The sequence below is a fragment of the Hevea brasiliensis genome, chromosome 3, assembly GCF_030052815.1.
Source record: "Hevea brasiliensis isolate MT/VB/25A 57/8 chromosome 3, ASM3005281v1, whole genome shotgun sequence".
Taxonomy (NCBI): domain Eukaryota; kingdom Viridiplantae; phylum Streptophyta; class Magnoliopsida; order Malpighiales; family Euphorbiaceae; genus Hevea; species Hevea brasiliensis.
This window is the reverse complement of record NC_079495.1, coordinates 111,407,986-111,431,036: the sequence shown is the minus strand read 5'-3', so window position 1 is coordinate 111,431,036 and position 23,051 is coordinate 111,407,986. Positions and strand designations below refer to the sequence as shown.

Below are 23,051 nucleotides of genomic sequence, written 5' to 3'. Positions count from 1 at the left end.
TAATAACATCCAATAAAATTAATTTAATTAATAATTTTTAATTATTAATTTGAGTTAAATTTTGATACATATACTTTAAAAATAATATATTTAAATATTTCAATTTAATATAAGATAAAATATAAATATTTTAAAATTTTTGATTAGATTTAATTTATTATAAATTTAAAATATATTATATTTTTTAAGGATATAAAATTTATAATAAAGCTGCAAGCAAGTAAGAAAAAGAACATGAAAAAAAAAACAGCGCGGTCTCATCTGATGGGCTGCTCCCAGACATTGGTTTACCTGAAGATAATTGTTTTTATTATTTACCAAAGTCACCATAAATCGAATAATAATTAATTAAATATATAATTAATTATTTTTTATTATAAAAATAAATAAATTTAAAATAAGTATTATATAAAGTGTAACACTTTATCTCAAATTATAGGAAAACACATCTTTTTTATATTTAAATATGAATATTTATAATATAAAATTTAAAAATAAATATATCAGTGAGTAACTTAATATAAACATTTCATTCCAAATCAATGTCATATAATAAGCTTTTTTATTTTATTAATTTTTTGAATAATTTTTATATTTTTATTAGATTTTAATTGAATTTTAACTCATAATTTTTAAAAAATTAATTTTTACAAATGGGAATGGGATGACAAAACAAGGGTTTTACTTTTATGTAGTCTATGAAGGACAATCTAATGATTAAAAATTTAATCTTTTAGGTTTGTGCAGATTGGAATAGAAAAGAATGAGAATTTATTGATTGGAAGTTGGAAGTAGTTCAACTTCACCTTGTGAACTGCTCCTATTGGACCTCAACATCCAATAGAAAATATGACAAAAGTACAAGCATATGTTAGAGTAATGCCACTATTTATTTGCTTGCATAATTGCACATGGTTTCCATTGTACCAATTTACCAAAATATTAAATCAATTAAATATCATACTTACTCTATATAAATTTAATATATATATATATATATGAATAAATTTGAAATTTTAATCTTTTGCTTTGCAAAATAGACATTTTATTATAAAAAAAGAAAATAAAGGTGTTATATAAAATACTAGTTTGTAACTTTGGGAGATATATTAAATAATAATTACAAGATAAATGAAATAATTCATGCTAGTTATTGATGAGTTTAATTTTAGAGGATATTTGATTCAGCTATTTATTTTTATTTTTTGACTTAATTTTTTTTTATTTTTGAGTCAAATTAAAAATAAATAATTAATTATTTGATGAAATTATTTAAACATAATTTTTAAATAGTTTAAATGGTTGATTAAAAGATAAAAAAGTAATTTAATTAATTAAATTATAAAAAATTATATATAATTAAATGTTATACTTGTTAAAATTATGATATTTTAAAAAATTATTAATATAATATAATCTTAATTTATAATTTATTTAAGTATATTTTTTTTAACTTATAAATCAAATTAAACACTAATACATTAATGACTTTCAAATTGTAAGGTCATAAATACCAAAAAAAATAAGGCAAGCAAGTTAGTTGGATTGATAATATGGTAGTCTTTGAGAAGAATTAAAAGAGAAGCAGCATCTTCAATTTAATATGGATCCATTTAATGTACATTTTGTTATTTTGTAAATAAATAATTCTTATAAAAGTCTTTTAAATTTAATTATTTTTTCCAGTTCAAATCATGGGGTTGTTGGGGTTTATTTGTCCACATTGACAAACCATCCAATTGATATGATCATTTATATATAATTAACTGCTGAGTCTGTGATTTAATCAATGGTGTTGGGGATTATTCCATTGAAACTGAGATAAAGGGACACAAAATATTCCAATTATGCTTATAAAATGCATACCAAAACTAGTTAAAGGACAGCTTATATATATCACAGTTGTAGTCTTTATATAATTTATGAAATCATTGATTATTTAAATTTTTAATTATTTTTAATCCCTAATAATTGCATATATAATTAATAATTTAATAATCAAATTTTCATTTATTTTAGTATAAAAAATTAAAAACTTAGTCCTAACAATTTAATTTGTATACAAATTTGAAATATTGATATTTCTACTTCATAATTTCAAATTTTAAATTTTATAATAATTTAATTTAATTGATTTTTTTTCTATATCAGTTCTGCTTGGAGTAAGATAATTTAAATATTAAAATAAAAAAGTGATAATTTAATTGATTTTTTAAAAATAATTTATTTTAAAGAAAGGCATTATAAAAAATAATAATAATAAAGGAAAATAATTGCTTGAGTTTCTTGCAAATTCACATGTAATTCCTTGGAGGGAATGAATGAGAAATTTAATTCTCATAGTGGCAAGATTAGTTAGATTTATTTATCTTTATTTATTTACTAATTATAAAATAAAACAAGATTTTGCCCTTTATGAACTATCCTAAGCCCTATACTACTAGTATACCCTAAATAGGTTTAGGAACCTTAACAAGCTAAATTTTAAGTCTAGCACATGGAATGACATATCATTAATCATACTAATTAATTTTATGTTGTGTTTACTTAATTCAATAATTGTAATCAATTATTAGCAAATAATTAAAGCTCAAAATTTTATTTTTAATAATATTATTATACTTTTAAATCAATAATTATTAATTTTAATCAAAATGATAATTTGTCTTCTTGCTATCTATTTTATATATTTATTTGGTACATTTACTTTATCAGGACTCAATTTCGAAACAGTTTTACAAATAACTATAAAATTAACGAGTTTTTTTTTTTTTTGTCAGAGGTACATTTTATTGGGGGGATTGCCCAAGATGAGTGATGTCTTGGCCATTAGACTAAGCTTCGACCGACTAGAATTATCGGGTTAAAGTTTATATTTTTTTATATGATTTTAATTTGTTTTATTAAAATAGTATAATATGGATTTTCTTTTTCAATCCAAAATGGAAAAAATAAAAAGGATAGTTTCATAGATCCACATGAGACCTCTACGTGTCAGGGGCTTATTGGTTGTAGTCTCGCATATATATCTAATTAGAAATTAGTTTACTATAATCATCATTAGCCTGTTCATTAAGAATTAAGGCCAAGCAATTTGCCATGTTATTAGCAGCTAAGCCTATGAACTTGAGTGCGGAGCTAGGCTTTTTTTAATTAAAAAAAAAAAAAAAAATATATATATATATATATATATATTTCCCCACATCTATTTATAATTAAATTTTAAAAATAATTTCAAAATGTTGAGTAAATTCAAATCTTAACCAATAATTAATAAAAAAAAAATCTAATCCTATTAACATGGTAAATAATTAAGATATACTATTATAAGATAAATCTTAATAGAATAATATAATAATATTTAAATGCATATGTTTATTATATATAATTTAATTAATTTTATATAAATTTGAATATAAATAATAAAAAACAAAATATGTATAATTAAATAATTAAAAAACATTAATTTATTTTTATTTCTATTTTTTAAAAAGGAAATGTGATTAAAAATGTATTGATTTTAATAAAAAATCAATTTGAAAATAAAAATAATAAAAATTGATAAGAGTACATTGTTATAAGGCCTTTATAATTTGTTAAATTTAATTATTTAGATTATATTTTTTAAAAACCTAATTAAATTGTTTTTATATTTTATAAAATTAAATTTTTTAGGTTTTTTTATTAAAGAAAACATTAATAAACTTATTTTAATATTAAATATTTATATTATTTAGTTGACATAATTTTAGTTATCCAGATTACTTAATTCTTATGATTAAGGTTAAAATAAATTGAATATTTTTTTTAATAGAATGTTTAATTTTTTTATAAAATGTTTGATTTTTTAAAGTATAAGATTTTAATTGGGTTTATTGTAAAAAAAAAGTAATTGGATTAGATAAAAAGGCACTAAATAATTAAATTTAATAAATTATATGACCTAATAATAATTTACCAAATTGATTATGGGTCATTTCATGAGGAACCACACCTTCCCGTGGAGACCTTGCACATTTCCATTAGCGTCTTTGGCTTCGGCTTTGGCTTCTCTTTTACTAGATGAAAATGGTAATGGATGTGTAATGCAAGGGATCTAAACTCATCACCTACCACTGATAACTCCATCCCTTCTTCTCATATCTCTTCCCCACTACTCCACAAGAAGGGAAAAAAAAAGATTACTCCTTTCACCACCTTTTTCTTCACAATTTCCATGTCCATCATCTTCTTCTCTCTTCCACAGCCAACATCAACAAGGACAATTGCCTCAACAACAATAAAGACCTTTTCTTCTTGTCATTTTTGGCTTTGGGTACACAGAAAGCTCCACCCCATCTTAGATTCACGCTCACATTTGAGCCTATTGGAAAAGAAATCTGCTATCTTTGGCTATATAGCTTTAATTTTTGACAGCTCGGTCGATCTGGGTCTCCTCCGACATGGGTAGCTTCTGACATTGGTTTTCTGGGGTTTTCTAGTCTGAGATCTGGATTCTCAGAAGCGGGTATGGTTAAGAGGCCTCAAAGATCTAGACTTTGCAGGCCGCTTTGGTGAAGTTCACTGTAGTGAGGTAAGAGAATGAAGCTCTGGCTCTGTTTCTCTTTCTTTCGTGCGGTTTCTTTTTCCTTAACTTATTTTCTTATCGGTGATTCTATTTTATCAGTGATTTGATCATATGGGAAAAATACAATTTTGTGATAAGTGGCAGTTAGTTTCTCTGTTTTTGGGATGTTCTAATTACATTGTGTTATTTGATCTGTTGTTTTTTGTACATTGAGATGCTTCTATCTATACTCTATGTTCGTGTGTATGTTCTTCATTTTCATTTGTGAAGTAAATGCAGTTTTTAGCATTTTTTCTGACAAATTTTGTTCTCACTGAGGAAACTGGAAATATTTGAGTTTCTAAAAGTCTACAGGAATTGGAAAAATATTTTATTTTATTCATCTAAATGATGCAGTGATACCATTTTTAATGTTGCGCTCTACTTTAATGAAATCTAAATTTTTGTATCTCTTATGTCAATCATGCAGGCTTTTGGACTTCCAAAAACCCAAAATGGCCAATGATCTTAACACAGAACTTTCAAAGAAAACTGCCATTTTGGGTCTGAAGGTTTGGGAACTAATTGGGATTTCTGTGGCATTATTTATCATTATTATACTATCTGTATTGTCATTTTGTTTAACTTCGCGGAAGAAGTCAAGAAGAGATGGAAACAAGTTTCCCCTTAGCCAAATCCCCACTGTTTCCAAGGAAATTAAGGAAGTTCGAGTGGAACAAGTATCAGCAAATGAATTTGTACCTCGTGACGGGATTCTCCTTACAATTCATGATAAGACCAGTGACAAAGAATCAGACAAGGTCATGGTCCATCTGGGTATGGGGAAAACAAAAAATGGAGACCATAGCAGTCAATCAGGGTCTTTTCATCATTTAGATAAAGATTGTGGATCACAATCTGGCGAAGAAGGGAGTTCAGGCACAGTAACGGTATACAAGCCTTCTTCTTCATATCCTATTACTGCTCCTTCTCCTCTAAGTGGCCTGCCAGAGTTCTCGCACTTGGGTTGGGGTCACTGGTTCACATTGAGGGATCTTGAGCTGGCAACAAAACGGTTTTCGAAGGACAATGTCCTTGGGGAGGGTGGATATGGAGTTGTTTATCGGGGACAATTGATCAATGGCACTCCAGTGGCGGTGAAAAAGATTCTGAATAATGTGTGAGTGTGAGATTAGTTTTGTCAATTGCTCTTCTTGTTCTATCAAGTTCTTGTTCAATTGAACTCTTTAATTCCTATCTTTAGGGGCCAAGCGGAAAAAGAGTTTAGAGTGGAAGTTGAAGCCATTGGTCACGTGCGCCACAAGAATTTGGTTCGCCTTCTGGGATATTGCATAGAAGGAATTCACAGGTGCCTTTTTTTTAATATAATTGTGATCTGGATTAGAGTTGAGGTTGATTGCTTGTGAAAATGAGCTGAGGTTAAGTATTGGAGTGATAGCCTGCTTCACCATAGTGCATATGTTCCTATTGTTCTAATTATATAGTCCTATTTTTGACAATGATTACAGAATGTTGGTTTATGAATATGTCAACAATGGAAATTTGGAACAATGGCTTCATGGAGCTATGCGTCAGCATGGATATCTTACTTGGGAAGCCCGCATGAAGGTTCTCCTTGGCACAGCTAAGGCGTAAGTCATTTTACTTTCATATCTTTTCAGAATTCTGCCTCCAAGTTGACTTGGTATTTTTTTGCAGCCTTGCCTATTTGCATGAGGCCATTGAGCCAAAAGTAGTGCATCGAGACATTAAATCAAGCAATATATTAATTGATGATGACTTTAATGCCAAGGTTTCTGATTTTGGCTTGGCCAAGTTGCTTGGAGCTGGTAAAAGCCATGTCACTACTCGAGTTATGGGAACCTTTGGGTAAGCAATATTGTTTTCCCTCCAAATTCATGACAGTGCCTACTGCCTAGATAGATGATGCACCAGTCTATTGCTCTTTGTTCACTGTATTTGTTATTCTTTGATGGTAGAGGAATAATCACATTTAAAATGCATCCCACTCTTCTTTTTTCTCACAAATGATATCTTGCAGATACGTGGCCCCTGGATACATGATATGCATCAGTCTATTGCTCTTTGTTCACTTTATTTCTTATTCTTTGATAGTAGAGGAATAATCACATTTGAAATGCATCCCATTCATCTTTTTTCTCACAAATAATGTCTTGCAGATATGTAGCCCCCGAATACGCAAATACTGGTCTTTTGAATGAAAAGAGTGATGTTTATAGCTTTGGTGTTTTGCTTTTGGAAGCTATTACTGGAAGAGATCCTGTAGACTATGGTCGTCCTGCCCATGAGGTACAGAAGATTTTTTTTTTTTAATAAAATTTGTTAAAATGCCAAAAATGCAATTACTAAATTGTAAGCATCAACAATTATCAATAAACTACTTTAATTCACAGTGGTTTGGACTTTGGATCTCCTAGAAATTATTGGGGCTGGAGTTTGTTCAAGATAACCTAATTAACTTGCTTTTCTTGATTGCATTCTCTTCCATAAGGTTAGTGGATGGGTTTTGAATTCGCTAACAAGTAGACCGAGCAGCTCTTGTGCTTTTCTTGGTAGATGGGTTAAAATTACCAGAAGAAAGACCTTATAATTATTTTCATATCTCATAGTTTAATCTTCAACAATTCTAAAACAAAAGCATTTGAAACTTAATAGCATTAGTTGGTGCTTGGACAAGCCAAAGGAAGGTTAAGACTTGTCTTTTTGGAGCTAACTGTACATTTTCCTAAATTTAATTCTCATACTTGATAATTGATTTTGAGGCTTTTTGAAACCTTTAATTGATTGAAATAAATTATGTCCAATGTCAAAAACAAAATAGTTATAACTAACATGCAACCTTATGGACTTGGATCATTTGATATTACTCTTTTTATTCCATCTTCTCTTCTTTGCAATGATCACGACTGCATAATGAACTATCATGCTCTCTGCCCTGTAAACCCAGCCTTAATTTTTTGAACCTTTGACTGGATCTCAAGTTTTGACTATTGGCTCATAATTTCTGGTGCTTTCTTGGAATAATTTGTTAAATCATATTGATCAACTTCTTTTGAATTTTCCTGTTGCAGAAACTACAGAGTTGCTCCCTTTTTTTTTTCCCCCTTTAATTTGTAATCTGTTAGTGGAATGTACCCTTTAAATTCAACATATGTGCATTTCATGTTTCAAAAAATCCATTTCCTTATTTTAATCTGCATGATTTTGTTCACCAGAGCACTTCAACAAATTCTACTGTTCCCATTTTCAATTGGTGCAATTAAGCACCAGTGAGACAACAGGAGGATTGTGTTTGTATTACATATCTACCGCAATGATAACTAATTTTCCTTTAGAGATGCATTTAGTTTGGCATGTGCCTAGTTGTTTATGATATTACTCGTCCCACCAAATGCTCTTGGCAACAATGTGAACAATTTGATTTTCTGAGGATATTAATGTTTTAGTGGTTCGCTAGGTTTCCAAGTTAGCTATTCGTTCTCCATTCTAATCAGTGTCTTTTTGAATTTATTTATAGGCTCTGTTAGGATTGCAGTTGTGTTCCATCTGGCTGCTCATATAATTATGAAAGACTCCATAACTTCATTAGCTGAAGTCCCAGGCATTTGATCATAGTCACTCTGGCATTGCTTATTTCTCCATAAGCAGATTCTAAAATTGTATTAATTGTAAAATCGTCATACTTTCAGGTAAATCTTGTTGATTGGCTGAAAATGATGGTTGGAAGCAGGCGGTCTGAAGAAGTTGTAGATCCAAACATTGAGGTAAGGCCATCAACAAGAGCTCTAAAACGAGCCCTCTTGACTGCTTTGAGGTGTGTTGATCCAGATTCTGAAAAAAGGCCTAAGATGGGCCAAGTTGTACGGATGCTTGAATCTGAGGAGTATCCTATTCCAAGAGAGGTTAGTTTACGTTGTCAATCTTGTACTAAACTAAAAAGATGCATCTGATATATTTTTAACTTAAAATTCATTTATGGGGGTAAAAATGGACTGAAACTTGTATGTGACTTGGCTCCATCCTTCATTTTTTCAATGCATGGTTTATTGTGATGCACCACATTGTCAAAATATGATCCTCGATGATGCTATGATCTCTTCGCTTTCTCATGAGAGCATTTAATTTAGTTGTTTCATAAATCCAAGATTGCTTTCTTTAACTGGCCAGATTTTTCACTGGCCAGATTTAAGTTTATTTCTTTCACATGGATTTTGTCAATTACACAACTTTAAACTTTTGACTGAACGCCTAAGTTGAACTTAATCTTTGATTCTTTCAGGACCGAAGGCATCGAAGAACACAAGGAGGTAGCATGGAGATAGAGTCTCAGAAAGAGAATTCTGACACTGATCGCAGTGATTATCCAGGTTCAAGATCAGAGAGCCGGCAAACGTAATGAAAAATGGCTTTTAGTGGGATTTGAAGGGCTTGTAACCTGAGGGGAGGGATAATTCTTACAAATTTTTCGACTGTTTAAATTCTTGGGTTGCTTCCATGTAAGCTGTTGATATCTAGGACGTGGGATGGGGTAGAAAGGGATATCTTTTTCCTCTTTTCCCCCTCCTTTTTTTATCTTTTACTTTAATCCCCTTTCTCACTTTCTTTCTTTTCCTTTTCCTTTTTTTTTTTTTTCAATGTAGATGGAGAAATGATTTGTTTATATATGAGATTGGTGTTGTGGTACATGTCATTTAGGTCTATCCATGTGTACAGAATTTGATTAGCTTTCTCAGGATTGTTTGGTGATTGGGCTAGCAATTGAGACTGCTGCAAAGTTTAGTGCTCTTTCTTAGCATCTCTAAATCTTTGCACCATGGAGTCACTTTCACTTTGACATAACCTATCACATGATACCTAGATCTTCTTTTGCCCTTTGTTATATTTACTTGGTGAGCATGATAACAAATTGATTTGAGAAAATAGGCCACCTCTAATTCCGTTGTTCAGAGTTGAAGATAAATATAACAAAATGATGGAAATATAGACTAAAGTCCTGTTTGGTATTGAGTCGGTATTGAATTTTAGAGCCTGAAATTGTATTTCTGAATAAAAGTACAATTTTAAATGTTGTTGAGAAAAGTAATTTGAAAAAATTGATTTGTTATTTTAGTGTTTTATGATTAAAATTGATTAAATTTAATTTTTAATTAATTTTTAATACTTTAACTAGTATATTTAAAAAAGTAATTTTCTCGATAACAATTTTAAAGATACGGAGATTCCTTTCCTCCATCTTGAAGGGCCATATTGTTTGCATTATCCAAGAAAGACTCGGTTGAAGAAAGTGAACATTATCAATGGTGATTAATAGAGGCGGCAAATTTTGTTTTGATTCATTGAGTCAGATCAGTAAAAGTGGAAATTCACCCAATTTGAAGTTGATCGATTTTAAGCCGCTTTCACAAGTGGATATTGCTTCTGGTGTTGAAGATTCCTAAGCAAATATAGACTATGAGAAGATTGTTCGTGACACCTTCCGTTCAATTGGATTCGTTTCTGATGATGTCATTGATGTGGCCATGTGGGTCTTGATGCTGACAAGTGAAACGTTCTAGTTTACATTGAGCAGCTAAGTCCTGATACTGCCCAAGACGTTCATGGCCATCTCACCAAGCCCCTCAAGGAGATCGGTGCCGGTGATCAAGGCCACACGTTTGGCTATGCTACTCGGGCATTCACTGATGAAACCCCGAGCTTATGCCCCTTTGCCATGTTCTTGCAACCAAGCTTGGTGTCCGCCTCACTGAATCAACAAGAATGGCACCTGCCCTCTGTTGAGACCTGATGGCAAAACCTAAAGTAAAGCTAGTTACTCTACTTAAAATCATGGTTCCCTTACTCTACCACATTTGGACAAAAATGAAGTCAAAGGAATGAAATGAAATGGAATTTGAAAAGAAAATGTTCATCATCTTCACTTCAAAAGAAATAAGAGGTTAATTGTATAAAATTATTAAAAAATTTTACATTACACAGATGAGGCAATTTTACATTAAGCAAAAGAAACATGAAGTCAAGAAATGTAAATGTGAAATTGTCATCGATCTCCACTTACATTTAAAAATATATACAATAACAACCTAGTTCCTTGTCAGTCTTAAGTAGGAAGCGTCATATAATGCATACCTACAACATATGTCGAAAAAAGTACAAAAAGATACTATAATCAAGTTTGCCAACAGGTGTTCTGTTCCTACAAACTGGCACTTCCTTGCAGCCTCTCTACGTCATCACCTTTTTTGGTCTTCTCTGGGTCATCACCACAAGTCTCCGGCCTCCACCATTGTGCCAAACTCCGTGAATTGGCAACATTTCAGGTGGGTTCTTCTTCCAACATGTTTTTTCATCATTCCCGTCAGGTCCAGCACCAGGATTGTCTTTATCTAGAAGTTGAGCAGCTGATATATCACCAAGTCGGTTTTTAAGGAACTTTGACATTTTTTTATGGGATTTGTTCCCTCCCCGAGCCCCCACATTCTTCTCTGGGCAACCACTACCTGACTGAGTATCATTATTGTTCCTCGGCTCTATTAAAGAATTTAGGCTCTGTTGTTCCTCAACCAAAATCTTTGATTTGCCTTTCCCAGAGTGACATACAACCTTTGATGAGATCTTTGCTTCATCCAATGAAGGTTTATGGTTTAACTGCAAGTTCATCATCTCACTAGCACTAGTACCATTTTCTGCCAGAGCATTTTCTGGAAGATAGATCCCATTATCTTCACATTTCTCTTTACCTTTCTTTGAACTTTTCTTACTTTTGGAATGATCATTGACAATGCTTAAACCATTTTCATTAGAACCATTCCTCCTTGTATTATACTTGTAAATCTCAACAAGCTCTCTTTGTTTCTGAGCATTGGGACAAAGCATAGCTAGCTCCAGAACCAAATGTGACAAGCCAAATTGATGCACATAGGCAAGATATTCCCCAGTATCAATTAAATCCTGTCGATACTCCACAGATATTACTTTAAATGCAGCGTATTTGTCCCGATCAAAATCTAATGCAGCACGAATTTTTTCCACCAGAGCCTTATTAGCAGATTCAACATTTTCAGCTTTCAGCAGGAGCTTGCTACTTGTGGTCAATTTGTCAACTTGAGGGTCGGAAAAGGATTTGTCATGAGTTTCTCTGTCTACAAGGTTTTGAGCTGAAGAAGAACAATAGACCTTGCTAGTGCTACTTTGAGTCCTTGACGAACTTGCAAAACTTGAAGACAAAACTAGGTCATTGGCAGCTGATGGTCCAGACTGAATAGAGCTTTCATGACCAGATAGTGCGTATTCATTAGTAGCTGCCGGTTTACTCTGGGAAGAACTTTGAGAACTAGATGATGATAAAAGCCCAGAATCCAACACAGGCCTCGAGTGGTAAGAAATGCTACCTGAAGAGCTAGGGTAATGACTTGCTGCTGGTGAAGCCCGAGAACAATTAAGAACTTCTACAGTGTTCTGGTGACGCAGGTGAGCAGCCATTGTGTTCCCACTTAACCCATTCATAGCATTTCTTGATCTTTGCACACTGATTCTTGGAGCCATTGGAAGTGGGGGAAAGGATGATTCTTCCAGCAGGGTCCTTGTAGAGTTATGCCCTAAAACCAGACAATAACTTGAAGATGGCTCAGAGTCGGTACCAGCTAATGGCTCAAATGGGTTAACAGTTGACTTAATTTCACTTGTTTCTCTGTGACTTGTTTGGGCATTCAAGGAAATGTCATGAAACCTAACAGCATTAAATGTCTCACGACTATCTTCTGCCATGGAAAGTTGAATGTCTGATGAGCGGGGATGATTTCCATCATCATGTTCACAACTTTGCCGATACTGGAAACTTGTTGGTATCTGGATACAGGGAAAGAAAGAGTAGAACACTACTATATCCACCAGAAAAAATAATGCAAATCAATGCATGAATATGCTGACATTAAAATATTATAAAGAGCTCAAATGCAGCGGATAAGCCAAAATATCTCCAACATTGCAAAAACTAAGAGGGAAAAAAGTCTATACACACCAGCAGTGCAGCATTACGCTTAGCACGAGACATGCGCCCTCCATGTTCCATGGCATCATGCCTCTATGGAAGTACATAACAAGTCTGAATTATATAGTACACCCATGAAAAAAAAAAAAACTTTGAAAAATGCTTAAGAAAAAGAAAAATGTACATCATATAAAGTGTGCTAGATAACACCTTCATTTCGGATTCAGCTGCAAAAACAATGAACTTTTTCGCAAGACAGGCTTCATCTTCACATAAAAAATGTCCTTGGCGAAAGTGTATCTGAGACAAACTTTGTCAGTTAAACAGGAATATTTCTCATGAAAGTACAATGACAAGCATATAATTTAACCAGCATGAAAACTAAATATAACTAACCTCCAAATCATCGTAATCATTAAAGTACTCATATCGTCCTGGATGCTGCCTGCATTGAACAAGATAGCTGAATGCTTTCATTTGATAACTCAAACAACAAAACACAAATTAAATTTCTGAAACAAGCGGGAAGAAGAGGGCAGGGGTTTACTTTTGGCATATATGGCACGTAAAATGCTCAGTGGACATGTGCAAGTAAAGCTCATTATCCCCATAGGATGGGTTCTGACAGAATTCACACATAGGATGGCCCATAAATCCACCTCTTTCACTTTCACTGCCATCAACCACCGAGTCACCAGTCTTCACATGTTGATTCAACTGTGCTCTATTGTATAACTTTTGCTCACTTATAAATATCTGGTTCAAAGTTCATCTCAAAGTCAGAGTCCATCCTTCTAGGATGAAAAGAAACAGAAAGAAGATATCGAAACTGAGAAATTTCATGTTCTCCATCCAAACCCCAGCTAAAAAAATGTAAATATATATAAAAAAAGAATTCTAAGGTTTTGCATTTAAACATGAGAGAACTTCAGAAATCAAACTCTGTTTTGTTAGTTTCCATATCACAAATTTAGCTGGTTGTGAACCGAAGTGATAGTGCTAAATGAAGCTGTTTTGAATGTCATATTGTAACACTACTTGATTCTTCTTCCGAAAACAGAATGCTTAAGGACAATTATTTAGTTACAAAAGCCATTATGCTACCTGCCAAGTACACACATCTTACCTTCCTGCCTTCTAAACAAAGACTGCACATAAACAGTCTATGCTGGTGGAACAAATGAATCTTCAGCTGCTCAATGCAATTAAAATCTCCTGTTCTTTTTGATCTTCTGCTTTTTGGTTCATTCTTTCTGTCACAAACATTGCATGATAGCCTGCACATGGCCTTTATCATTTTGTAGTGATCCAGATCATCAAAATATGCTCGTGCACCTTCATGAAACCAGTACTGCCCAACTTGGCCTTCAATTGGATTGGCTGGGAAAGCAGAGAAATCATTTACCATCCTTGTGTAATCACCGAGAGCCTAAAAAAGGGCCAGAATGAGGGGAAAAAATTATATTCATCCTCAAATAAGTGGTATAACACACTGAAATCACATCTATGAAATTAATTATCAAAAAAAAAAAAAAGAAAAGAAATTTAGGTGTCATATATAAACATAAAAATCATAGATCCCAAATTCGAATTATAACTGAGGTTGAAATAAAAATGCCCAACCTTGGTGACAAAGATGATACTGGATTCAGATTTGCAGATGCAGCAACATTGATCGTTGCAGATGAAACGGAGACGGATTGTGCAAGTTGAGCAGACCTCCCGATGGCCACATGGTCCATAAGCAACCCACTTGAGTGTCTCAGCACAGACAGCACAACTATCATCCATAGCTTCTGAGTTCTGCTCTTTTACATATATATATATATATATATATATAGAGAGAGAGAGAGAGAGAGAGAGAGAGAGAGAGAGAGGGAATGAACACCAATGAAAGCAAAAGATCATAAATAAATGAAGAAGACAACATTCTCAGTTCCCACTCCTAATTATATGGACAAATCTTCCAAGAAATTTATTTTCTCAGTAAGAAGACTTATGCATAGGACTTGGGAGATTTATCTTTAGGTAAATGAAGCCGCAAGAGAAGAGGTCATAGACTTCTAATGAATGTAAATTTAGAAAAAGAGATTATTAGGTTAAAATTTATGAAACTCGAGAAGACATGACATGAGCTTCAACTTCATTATAGAAACAAAAAGCAAAACTGTTAGTATTTTCATACTATGTTGCAGCGCCATTAAAGCAGCATACTTTGTTATGAAAAACTACAACTTTTTGATCTCTTCTCAAACAAATTTGACTAAGGACTAAACAGTTGACAATTTATAACTTAAAATTTACTAAATCATAAAACAGTTGACTAATGATTAAAACTAAGTACAAACCAGATTCCATCCAAAACCCAGGCATCCCACAAAACCATGAATGTATTTACATCACTAAATTGCATCCACTGAAACTGATCATTCTCACACGAAAAACCCATGAAAAAAAAAATAAAAAGAACGAGAACCTGAAAAGAGAGTAAGTTTGTCGGTGAGAAGGATCACAACACCGAATAAGAGCAGATCTGTGAAGCAAACTGAATTAACGTGTAGATTAGGGTTTGCCAGAGAGAAATGAAAATGCGATCGTGTGATACTCGTGAAGTGAAGAAAGCTTTCTTTCTTTGAATTTCGTGCTATAAAGTAATTAAAAGCAAACCGACAAAATGAGGGGTTCTTTTATTCTTATTCTTATTTTTTTTTCCTTTTTCACCGTTGTAATAGCGATTTGCTGATTTCTGCCTTTCGCTGCGTCTTCTTCTCAGGAACCAAACAGAAATATTGGGAAATAAAGGCGCTGTGGCGGGGGACGATGACTGGCGCGCAGAGAAGCACATTAACTCGCCTAACCGGGCAATTGGGCCTGAGTTTGCAAACGGAATTACAAAATTTGCAAAACGCTGGCCCGTTTATTGTGACGACATGTCGTTTGCTCATGACATAAAAAATGGACATAAGGACGGCAAAAGTTTCTAAATCCAATCCGACCCGTCCGATTAATTTTTCCCAACTTCATTCTTACCCCAATTTGCAATGGGTGGGATAGAAAGGCCTTTTTCCCGCTATTCTTTATTTTTAATAAATAAATTTATATTATATATTAATAAATTAAAATATAAAAAATAATAAAAAAAATTCTCTGTAGGCAAAATTGCCCGCCTCTTTCTATTCCACCTTGCACCCCACCGAGAAATGTCTCAACCCGACCTAAAACTCTTGTGAGCTTGGGGACGAGAGAAGTGATTCCCACACTTGACCCGCCCCATTGCCATTGCTACATAGGGAAGAGTCTCATGTTTTCGTATATTATCTATTTAATATGCTATTTTATTAAAAATTAAGGAATTGTCCATATTTGTTAATAGTTTTAATTTATAGATATTTTTTTATATATCATATTAAAATTAATATAATATTTTAAATTCTTTTATAATTATTTTTAAAATCATTTTATTACTTTTATCTTTCAAACTTTTTATAAAAATTTTATAATTAAAATAATTAAAATCTATCAATATAAATATATATAATTAATATATATTAATATATTATAAATTATCTTATAATAATAACTATTTATTATAATATTAATAAAATAATTATTAAATAATTTATAATTTATATATAATAAAAAATATTATATAAAAATATTATAAAAGATAACGCCACTTGTTAACCATGTTTTAATACTAAAAAAAAAATAGTCATGTGTTAGATTTTTAGGAATATTCTATTATATATATATATATATAATATGATGTTTTATGTAATTAATTAATCTAAGAATTTAATTATAAAGAAGTCAATATGTGATTTATAGCTTAACTCCGTCGTTGTAGTATAGTGGTGAGTATTCCCGCCTGTCACGCGGGCGACCCGGGTTCGATCCCCGGCAACGGCGTACCCTTTTTTTTTTGGGCTTGAGAGGTGGCTACTCAATCTGGGCTAATTGCCAGAGCTTCACACCATTTAGTTTTATGAAGAATTACTATTTAATATTTTATTTTTATAAAATTAATTATTTAATCTTTTTATTTTGAGAAGCACATTAATTAATTTATATTTATATTTTATTTAAACTTAAATTTTATTTAGTCCTAATATTTAAAAAAAAATAATTATATAGTATATATATATATTTTAATTATGAAATTATTTAGTTCTTATAATAATAATAATTTTTCTTTCCTTTGAATATATTAATTAATAAAAATTTTAATTTAAATTTAGATAAAAATTAAAAAATAGTCAAAACAAAAAAACAGACACTAATATATTTTTTAAAATAAGAAGATGAAGTAATTAATTATGCACAAATCCTTTATTTTAACCATTAAGGAAGCTCATAGGATAAAGGAAATATTAGCACTCTTTCTCGTCTCAACTTGGCATTTTATAATTTTCCATACAAAATTGTTTCATGTGACAAGGAAAATCAATGCCAGAAGCACAATACCAAAACAATTCAATCAAGTTTTTCATTAAAAAGAGGAAATTTTCAATTGTGTTCATGCCTTGTACACAAAATAATTGTCCCAACACAAAATTATCTTCTCAAACACACAATGCTCCAAATTATTTTTCTCCATACACATCCATAAAAAGATGGGTTGCAAAACTATGCCGTGGACATGATGCAATCAATGGCCTGCTTGCAAATTCCTGTCATTGTAGCCTCAGGCCCATAAACCTGCAGAGAAAATGAATTGACTCTGTTAATGTAAATGTAAAATGACTTCCAGATTATGGAAAATGGAAAGCAGAAATATATATTTTCTAATCACAAGTATGGCCCATTGGATTTTTCTACTTCACTGTCTTCAAAGGTAGAATGAAATTTATGTTTTTTTTAATGCAAAAAAGAATCCCTGTTTTTCCAACAGGTAGTATGCAATTCAGCTACTAATTATAAGTTTTGTTTAAGTGTGGAATTAAGGATCACCTGGCCCAATTAAAAATGTGCATCATGTCATTTCATACCTCAAGAGGCACCCCCAACTCTTCTCCCAAAGAGCGCATCTTTGCCAAACCAATCTGATAGTTTGGACCACCTCTTCGAACATAGATGTGCATTCTTGCTGCTTTTAACTTGGATTCCTGTTGAGAGGAGAAAAGAATAGATAAATTCAAGAATAAGGTAAATTAAACATTTGAACTGAATTTTGAGTCAATTCAAATAGAAAAAATACCTTTTCTCTGAGGGCTTGAATGATACCATTGAAAGTAGCTGCAACATCTGTGAAGTTAGCAATGCCACCTCCAATAAGAAGGGCCCTTTTACGACCATCAGGATTAGCAGTAGCACACTGCACCAATTTCAGGTACATTTTTCCTCAATACATGGGAGCCCACATTTTTTGCAAACAAAAGAATTAACGAAGAATATGGTTGTTCTCTTACATCAATTACAACTCTTGCATATTGCAAGACTTCCTCCTCATTAGGAGCTCCACTATATTCTGCATAGTTGCCAAGCTCTGATGCATAACCTAAATCGCCGACCTAGTTAAATGAAAAGAAAATGCCATACAATTAAAACAACAGATATATAGACCCTGCAATGACCATTGGAAGAACGCCAAAGATGTGATATGAAGAACTTACAGTATCGGCATATATAACACTTGCACCACCTCCAGCTACCATCGTCCAGATACGACCTTTTGGGTTTAAAACAGTGAATTTCAAAGACGCACTTGTCTGTAGACACAAGAATGTCATCAGTCTACATGATTTATGGTTAGAAGGGGGCAGTTCCAGCTTCATTATAATACGCAGGCTTAGATAAACTAGATAGGATAAATCAAAGGCAAAAAAATACAAAAAAGTAGTGCTTAGGACATTTGTGGAATTACCTTTTCATCCAGTGAATGAATGAAGCTTTCAGTAGAGCTCAGAACTCGTCCAAAAGGGAGAGGAAACTCTATGTTACCCCACCTATGGCATAGAAACATTTGGATGAGACAGCCACATCATGTAACATATTCAACTACACAACTTCAATGTCAAATAAGCAGCTTTTTTTACAAAAAAAACAAATGTCAACAAATATGTACTTCTTGAAGTTCTTGAAGGCAGCAGTGTCATCCAGCTCTCCTCGCATATCCAATGGATATGGCTCTCCATTTACCAGGGTAAACGGATTCATCTCTAGAAAACTGAAGTCCAAATCTGTGAGAATAAGAAAAACAGTTAGAAGTGAATGCTCCCAACATGAAGAACTTGACATAATTAGTAGTGATGAACAAGAGCTTTCATAAAAAGAGGATCTCTTCTATTCTAAAACAGAGAGAGCAAACATGAGATTATTTTCAAAACATCATAGGTCCTAAAGTTAACTAACTTTATGTTTTTTTAATGCTTATTTCACTTAATTTTTCAGATAAAGGCAATCTAAATCTTCTCCACAAGTTAAATAATTTCCTCTTTGGAATGAATATGGCAAGGATAATTCAATTATGAAACCTTAAACCACACTTATGACTTACCTTGAAAGACAGCAAAGACGCCCATTATGAAGCCACCAATTTTACCTCGAATCTACAATGGTTTAGAACTAGAATTAGCAAATACTAAATACCTTGGAATTCATAGAGCAACAGAGACACAACAAAAATGCAAGACTACAAGAATTGTCAATCTTGAGAAAGTTGAAATGCATTAGAAAGCTACATGCATCTAATAACATTGACCATGCCCATCATTTGATGACCCCACCACTGGCTATAGCTTGATATGTTAGAATTATGACTTAAAATCCTAGTAAGATTTGGAAAGTTTTTTTCCTAATTTGATTGGGAGAAATATTCCTCAATAGCATAGAGGAATATTTTCTATATAAATTAGAACTCTTATTTTAGTATTATTTCTAAATTATGCAAGACTCCTAATTAGATTAGGATTAAGGGAATTAACAATATAAATAGGAAAATGGTAGAAAAGGTTATTTGGCTTTCAGCTCATGAAGTAATACTGTCACCTATTGTAGAGAGTGACTTTGCCAATTGCTGAGGATTTGGCTCTGCCCATTGATGAGGGGCATTTGCCTATTGCAGTGGAAAGAGCCTTTGGCCTAAAGTGGAGTAAGGACATAGAATTCAAGAGGAAGGAATTCTTGTCCATTGATGAGAGAGCTCTTGTCCATATAGTTAAAGGCACCCTTTGTGGTGTAGTATTGTAATAGTAAATATATTAGGTTATGTCTAGGGGAGACTGAGAGGAACTAACTAATATATTTACTATGAGAAGTTATGCAGTATGGGCTCTCTTGCGTGTAATTGGATTCATGGGTAGTATAGTTTTGAACTTATAATGATGATTTATTATTGTTGATAGTCGAAGATGTCATACCTGTGGATGTAGTCCTATGTTGAGAGGGTTAACGACGTAAATATTAGTATTTTATGTGTTTGCTTTATTTCTTTACAGTTTACACGTTTTCGCAGTGCACAATAAATAGTATCAGAGCATAGGGATGATCTTGGTGAGTTTGGTTGAAGGTGGAGCTATTGCGACACATAGAAATTTGCACGTGCAACAATAGTAGTGGTGGAGAGTTGAAATTAAGGTGAAGCTCTTAATGCAAAATCAAGAAGATGACGCAAAAATTTTTGGAAGAAAAAAACAAGTTACACCCAAGATGAATATTGGAGAGATCGATGATTTGAAGGGTTCAAACTTAAGTATGAAGATGTGATGATTGAAGGCACTCAAGAATTTGAGGTATGCAATAGTTTATGAATTTTGAGTCAAGGTGGAGATTGTTAGAATTATGACTCAAAATTCCAGTAGGATTTGGAGAGACATTTTTCTAATTTGAGTGAGAGAAATATTTCTTAATAGGATAGAAGAATATTTATTATATAAAGTAAAACTCTTATTTTAGTGTTATTTCTAAATTGAGTGGAAATCCTAATCAGATTAGGATTGAGAGAATTAACACAATAAATAGGAGAATGGTAGAAAAGGTTATTTGGCTTTCAGCTCATGGAATGAGGCTATCACCCATTGTAGAGAGGTGCTTTGCCAATTGCTGAAGATTTGCCTCTGCCCATTGATAAGTGGCATTTGCTTATCGCAATGAAGAGAGGCTTTGGTCCAAGGTGGAGTAAGGATATAAAATTTAAGAGGAATGGATTCTTGTCCATTGGTGAGAGGACTCTTGCCCATATAGTTGAAGGCACCCTTTGTGGTGCAGCATTGTAATAGTAAATATATTAGGTTATATCCAAAGGAGACTGAGAGGGACTAACTAATATATTTACTATCAGCAGTTATGCAGTATGGGTTCTCTTATGTGTAATTAGGTTTGTGGATAGTATAACTTTGAGCTTATAATGATGATTTATTATTATTAACGGTGGAAGATGGCATGCCCGTGGATGTAACCCTATGTTGAAAGGGGAAACCACGTAAATATTAGTGTTTTGTACGTTTGCTTTATTTATTTACAATTTACATGTTTTCGCAATGCACAACATGATCAATAAAATCAGTTGTGTATCCATTTGTTTATTTTGGCAAGTCAGCTATTCTCAGATTTCTGACCAGAAAAATTATATTAACAGTGTCAACAAGTTATAATGCTCTTCTTCCATCAGGAAGCAACGATGTTCTTTTACTCTTATTATTGACATATATTCTATTCCTGCTCATCTCATACTGATCCAGTGATCCTAGATGAACATTTCTACCGCTGCTGGTGACAGAGACTGCCCAGGATAACTTTATACAGTAGTCAATAACATATATAAAATTAACACTATGAGAAAAGCCGATAATTTTGATGGCATCCATCAAGAATATAAAAGCCTTTTTTATGTCTAAAGAAACTCTTTCTTACTCTTTTAGAGGAAAATTGTATCTAAAGTAACTTTGATATGAACGCTATTCAGGAAAATGATAATATGCTGACACTAACCTCCAAAGGAAGTGTAGCAATCAATGGAGCACATGCCTCCAAGGTCATAGGTTTCTCAGTAGGAAGGAATATGGTCTTAACCTGTTAATAAAAAAAATTTTAAAAAAAAATCATGTAAGAATTTTCGCTGTAAATTCCACCTGTAGCAACATAAAATAGAAAAATAGGGGAGAAATAAAGAACGTGAATCAGAATTAACAGAAAAGTATACCTTATCCCAGTTCTCTTCAATTTCAATACCCCCGCATTCTGAAAAGCTAATGGTGGAGCCAAGTCTTTCAGAAACTATTGAGAGGTAGAATTCTTGGTCATGTGGAACAAATGGTTCAACAATGAATGTAGTTATTGGTGCCTTGCAGCCGCCCATTTCAACCTAAATAAAATTAAATTCGCATATCAATGATCTAAATCACTAAACAAAAATAAAAGGGAAACAAAAACTTCCCACTTAGCTTGATTGAATGATCACCTCAACACCAAGGCGTCCTTTCACAAATTCAGCAACTTGAGCTAGATCTAAATTCAAAGCTACCAAACCGCTCTTCCCACGTTTCCCAAATAGCATATCGGGCTTCACCACCAATTTTGAAGAAGAAAGCCATGGTTCTTGATTTGTTAACTCAGTGAAGTCCGTAGACTCAGTCACCTACACCACATTATCGACAGATCAAAGTAAAACCCACTATAATTTCACCAAAATTTGCTAAAATCGAATCCACCCACTGTTAAACAATTCAACTTCCACACCATTGTTGGACTATCAATTTCTTTAATCACTAAAATCGCAAATACAAAGTGATGCATGCACATAGTAAGTATGATAGAAACCTGAGCAGAGCAGATATGGAGATCGATATTAGCAAGGCGTTTCAAGTGCTCCTTGAGAAGTCTCTTGGAATCATACTCTCTAATCTTCTTTCGAGCCATTATCAAATTCAATTCAGGATCTGCAATAACACAAGCACGTAGAGTAACTAAGGATAATCGGGTTTATAAGTATACTCTGTTGAGGTAGGAGAAGAAGGGGCTATTAAAAGCTGAGAAATTGAGAGAGAAATGGAAGTTTTTGCTTCAAAGATAAGATTTTCAGAACTCACCAAACGCAACTACTAGGAGAAGAGAAGACTGTCAGGAGAGCCAGAGGATGCGCTTGGTTGGTGGGCGATTTGGGCAGGGAGGAATTGGTGCCAATTTTTATAATGACCAAACCCAAGTGTGGGCCAATAATTTGTCAATTTAATGCCCCAAATGCACCAACTACACTTTGCAAGTTGCTTTGTGGTGCTTCGTTTTATGCATAAATATGTATGGTTTTTTAGGTAAATTTAGCATAATAAAAATGAGTGATTTCAATTATAATTATATTAGAAAAAATTTAACTTTTTAAGTATTATTTTTTAATGTTTAATCGATAACAACTAACTCTCAACTGCCATATCAAATAGGTGGATTAGTAAAATACCAACCTTTATCTTGTTTGTACAAGAATTATTCTTCTTTTTGGCTTGCATTATGTTTATTTAAGATTGTATTTCACATTCATTAACT

At 32.6% G+C, this 23,051-nt stretch overlaps 3 protein-coding genes and 1 non-coding gene across 9 annotated transcripts; 2 read left to right on the top strand and 2 right to left on the bottom strand.

Moving 5' to 3' along the window:
• The first annotated feature begins 3,991 nt into the window (after positions 1–3,991).
• LOC110631818 (probable receptor-like protein kinase At2g42960) lies at positions 3,992–9,271 on the top strand. The gene is made up of 8 exons (XM_021779819.2): positions 3,992–4,573; positions 5,037–5,726; positions 5,811–5,915; positions 6,076–6,198; positions 6,266–6,436; positions 6,748–6,877; positions 8,278–8,490; positions 8,868–9,271. Exons 2-8 carry the CDS (start codon positions 5,062–5,064, stop codon positions 8,982–8,984), a joined length of 1,524 nt encoding a protein of 507 aa, XP_021635511.2. The 5' UTR covers positions 3,992–4,573; positions 5,037–5,061; the 3' UTR covers positions 8,985–9,271.
• Positions 9,272–10,528: 1,257 nt separating this feature from the next.
• Positions 10,529–15,451, bottom strand: LOC110631555 (E3 ubiquitin-protein ligase HEL2). 5 transcript variants are annotated; one of them, XR_009147780.1, is made up of 10 exons: positions 15,297–15,451; positions 15,052–15,108; positions 14,199–14,383; positions 13,702–14,004; positions 13,123–13,331; positions 12,972–13,038; positions 12,786–12,875; positions 12,606–12,668; positions 10,715–12,433; positions 10,529–10,675 (listed from the first exon to the last, which is right to left on the bottom strand). XR_009147780.1 is itself a non-coding variant. In XM_021779602.2 (9 exons), exons 1-9 carry the CDS (start codon positions 15,418–15,420, stop codon positions 10,811–10,813), a joined length of 2,721 nt encoding a protein of 906 aa, XP_021635294.2. In that variant the 5' UTR covers positions 15,421–15,451; the 3' UTR covers positions 10,529–10,810. The 5 variants fall into 5 exon arrangements, 4 of the variants coding, with proteins under 4 accessions (XP_021635294.2, XP_058000580.1, XP_021635223.2 ...); XM_021779602.2 differs by having other exon boundaries at positions 10,529–12,433; XM_058144597.1 differs by having other exon boundaries at positions 10,529–12,433; positions 12,972–13,020; positions 15,297–15,450.
• A 961-nt stretch (positions 15,452–16,412) lies between these two features.
• On the top strand, positions 16,413–16,484 carry TRNAD-GUC (transfer RNA aspartic acid (anticodon GUC)). The gene has a single exon. It is a non-coding gene; the product is annotated as a tRNA-Asp (tRNA).
• Positions 16,485–17,038: 554 nt separating this feature from the next.
• Positions 17,039–22,757, bottom strand: LOC110631423 (ATP-citrate synthase alpha chain protein 2). 2 transcript variants are annotated; one of them, XM_021779281.2, is made up of 13 exons: positions 22,601–22,757; positions 22,332–22,450; positions 21,973–22,149; positions 21,715–21,876; positions 21,504–21,584; positions 19,072–19,123; positions 18,640–18,754; positions 18,439–18,520; positions 18,188–18,283; positions 17,984–18,085; positions 17,773–17,889; positions 17,564–17,680; positions 17,039–17,273 (listed from the first exon to the last, which is right to left on the bottom strand). In XM_021779281.2, exons 2-13 carry the CDS (start codon positions 22,428–22,430, stop codon positions 17,202–17,204), a joined length of 1,272 nt encoding a protein of 423 aa, XP_021634973.2. In that variant the 5' UTR covers positions 22,431–22,450; positions 22,601–22,757; the 3' UTR covers positions 17,039–17,201. The 2 variants fall into 2 exon arrangements, with proteins under 2 accessions (XP_021634973.2, XP_021635042.2); XM_021779350.2 differs by lacking the exon at positions 22,601–22,757 and having other exon boundaries at positions 22,332–22,581.
• Between the last annotated feature and the right edge of the window lie 294 nt (positions 22,758–23,051).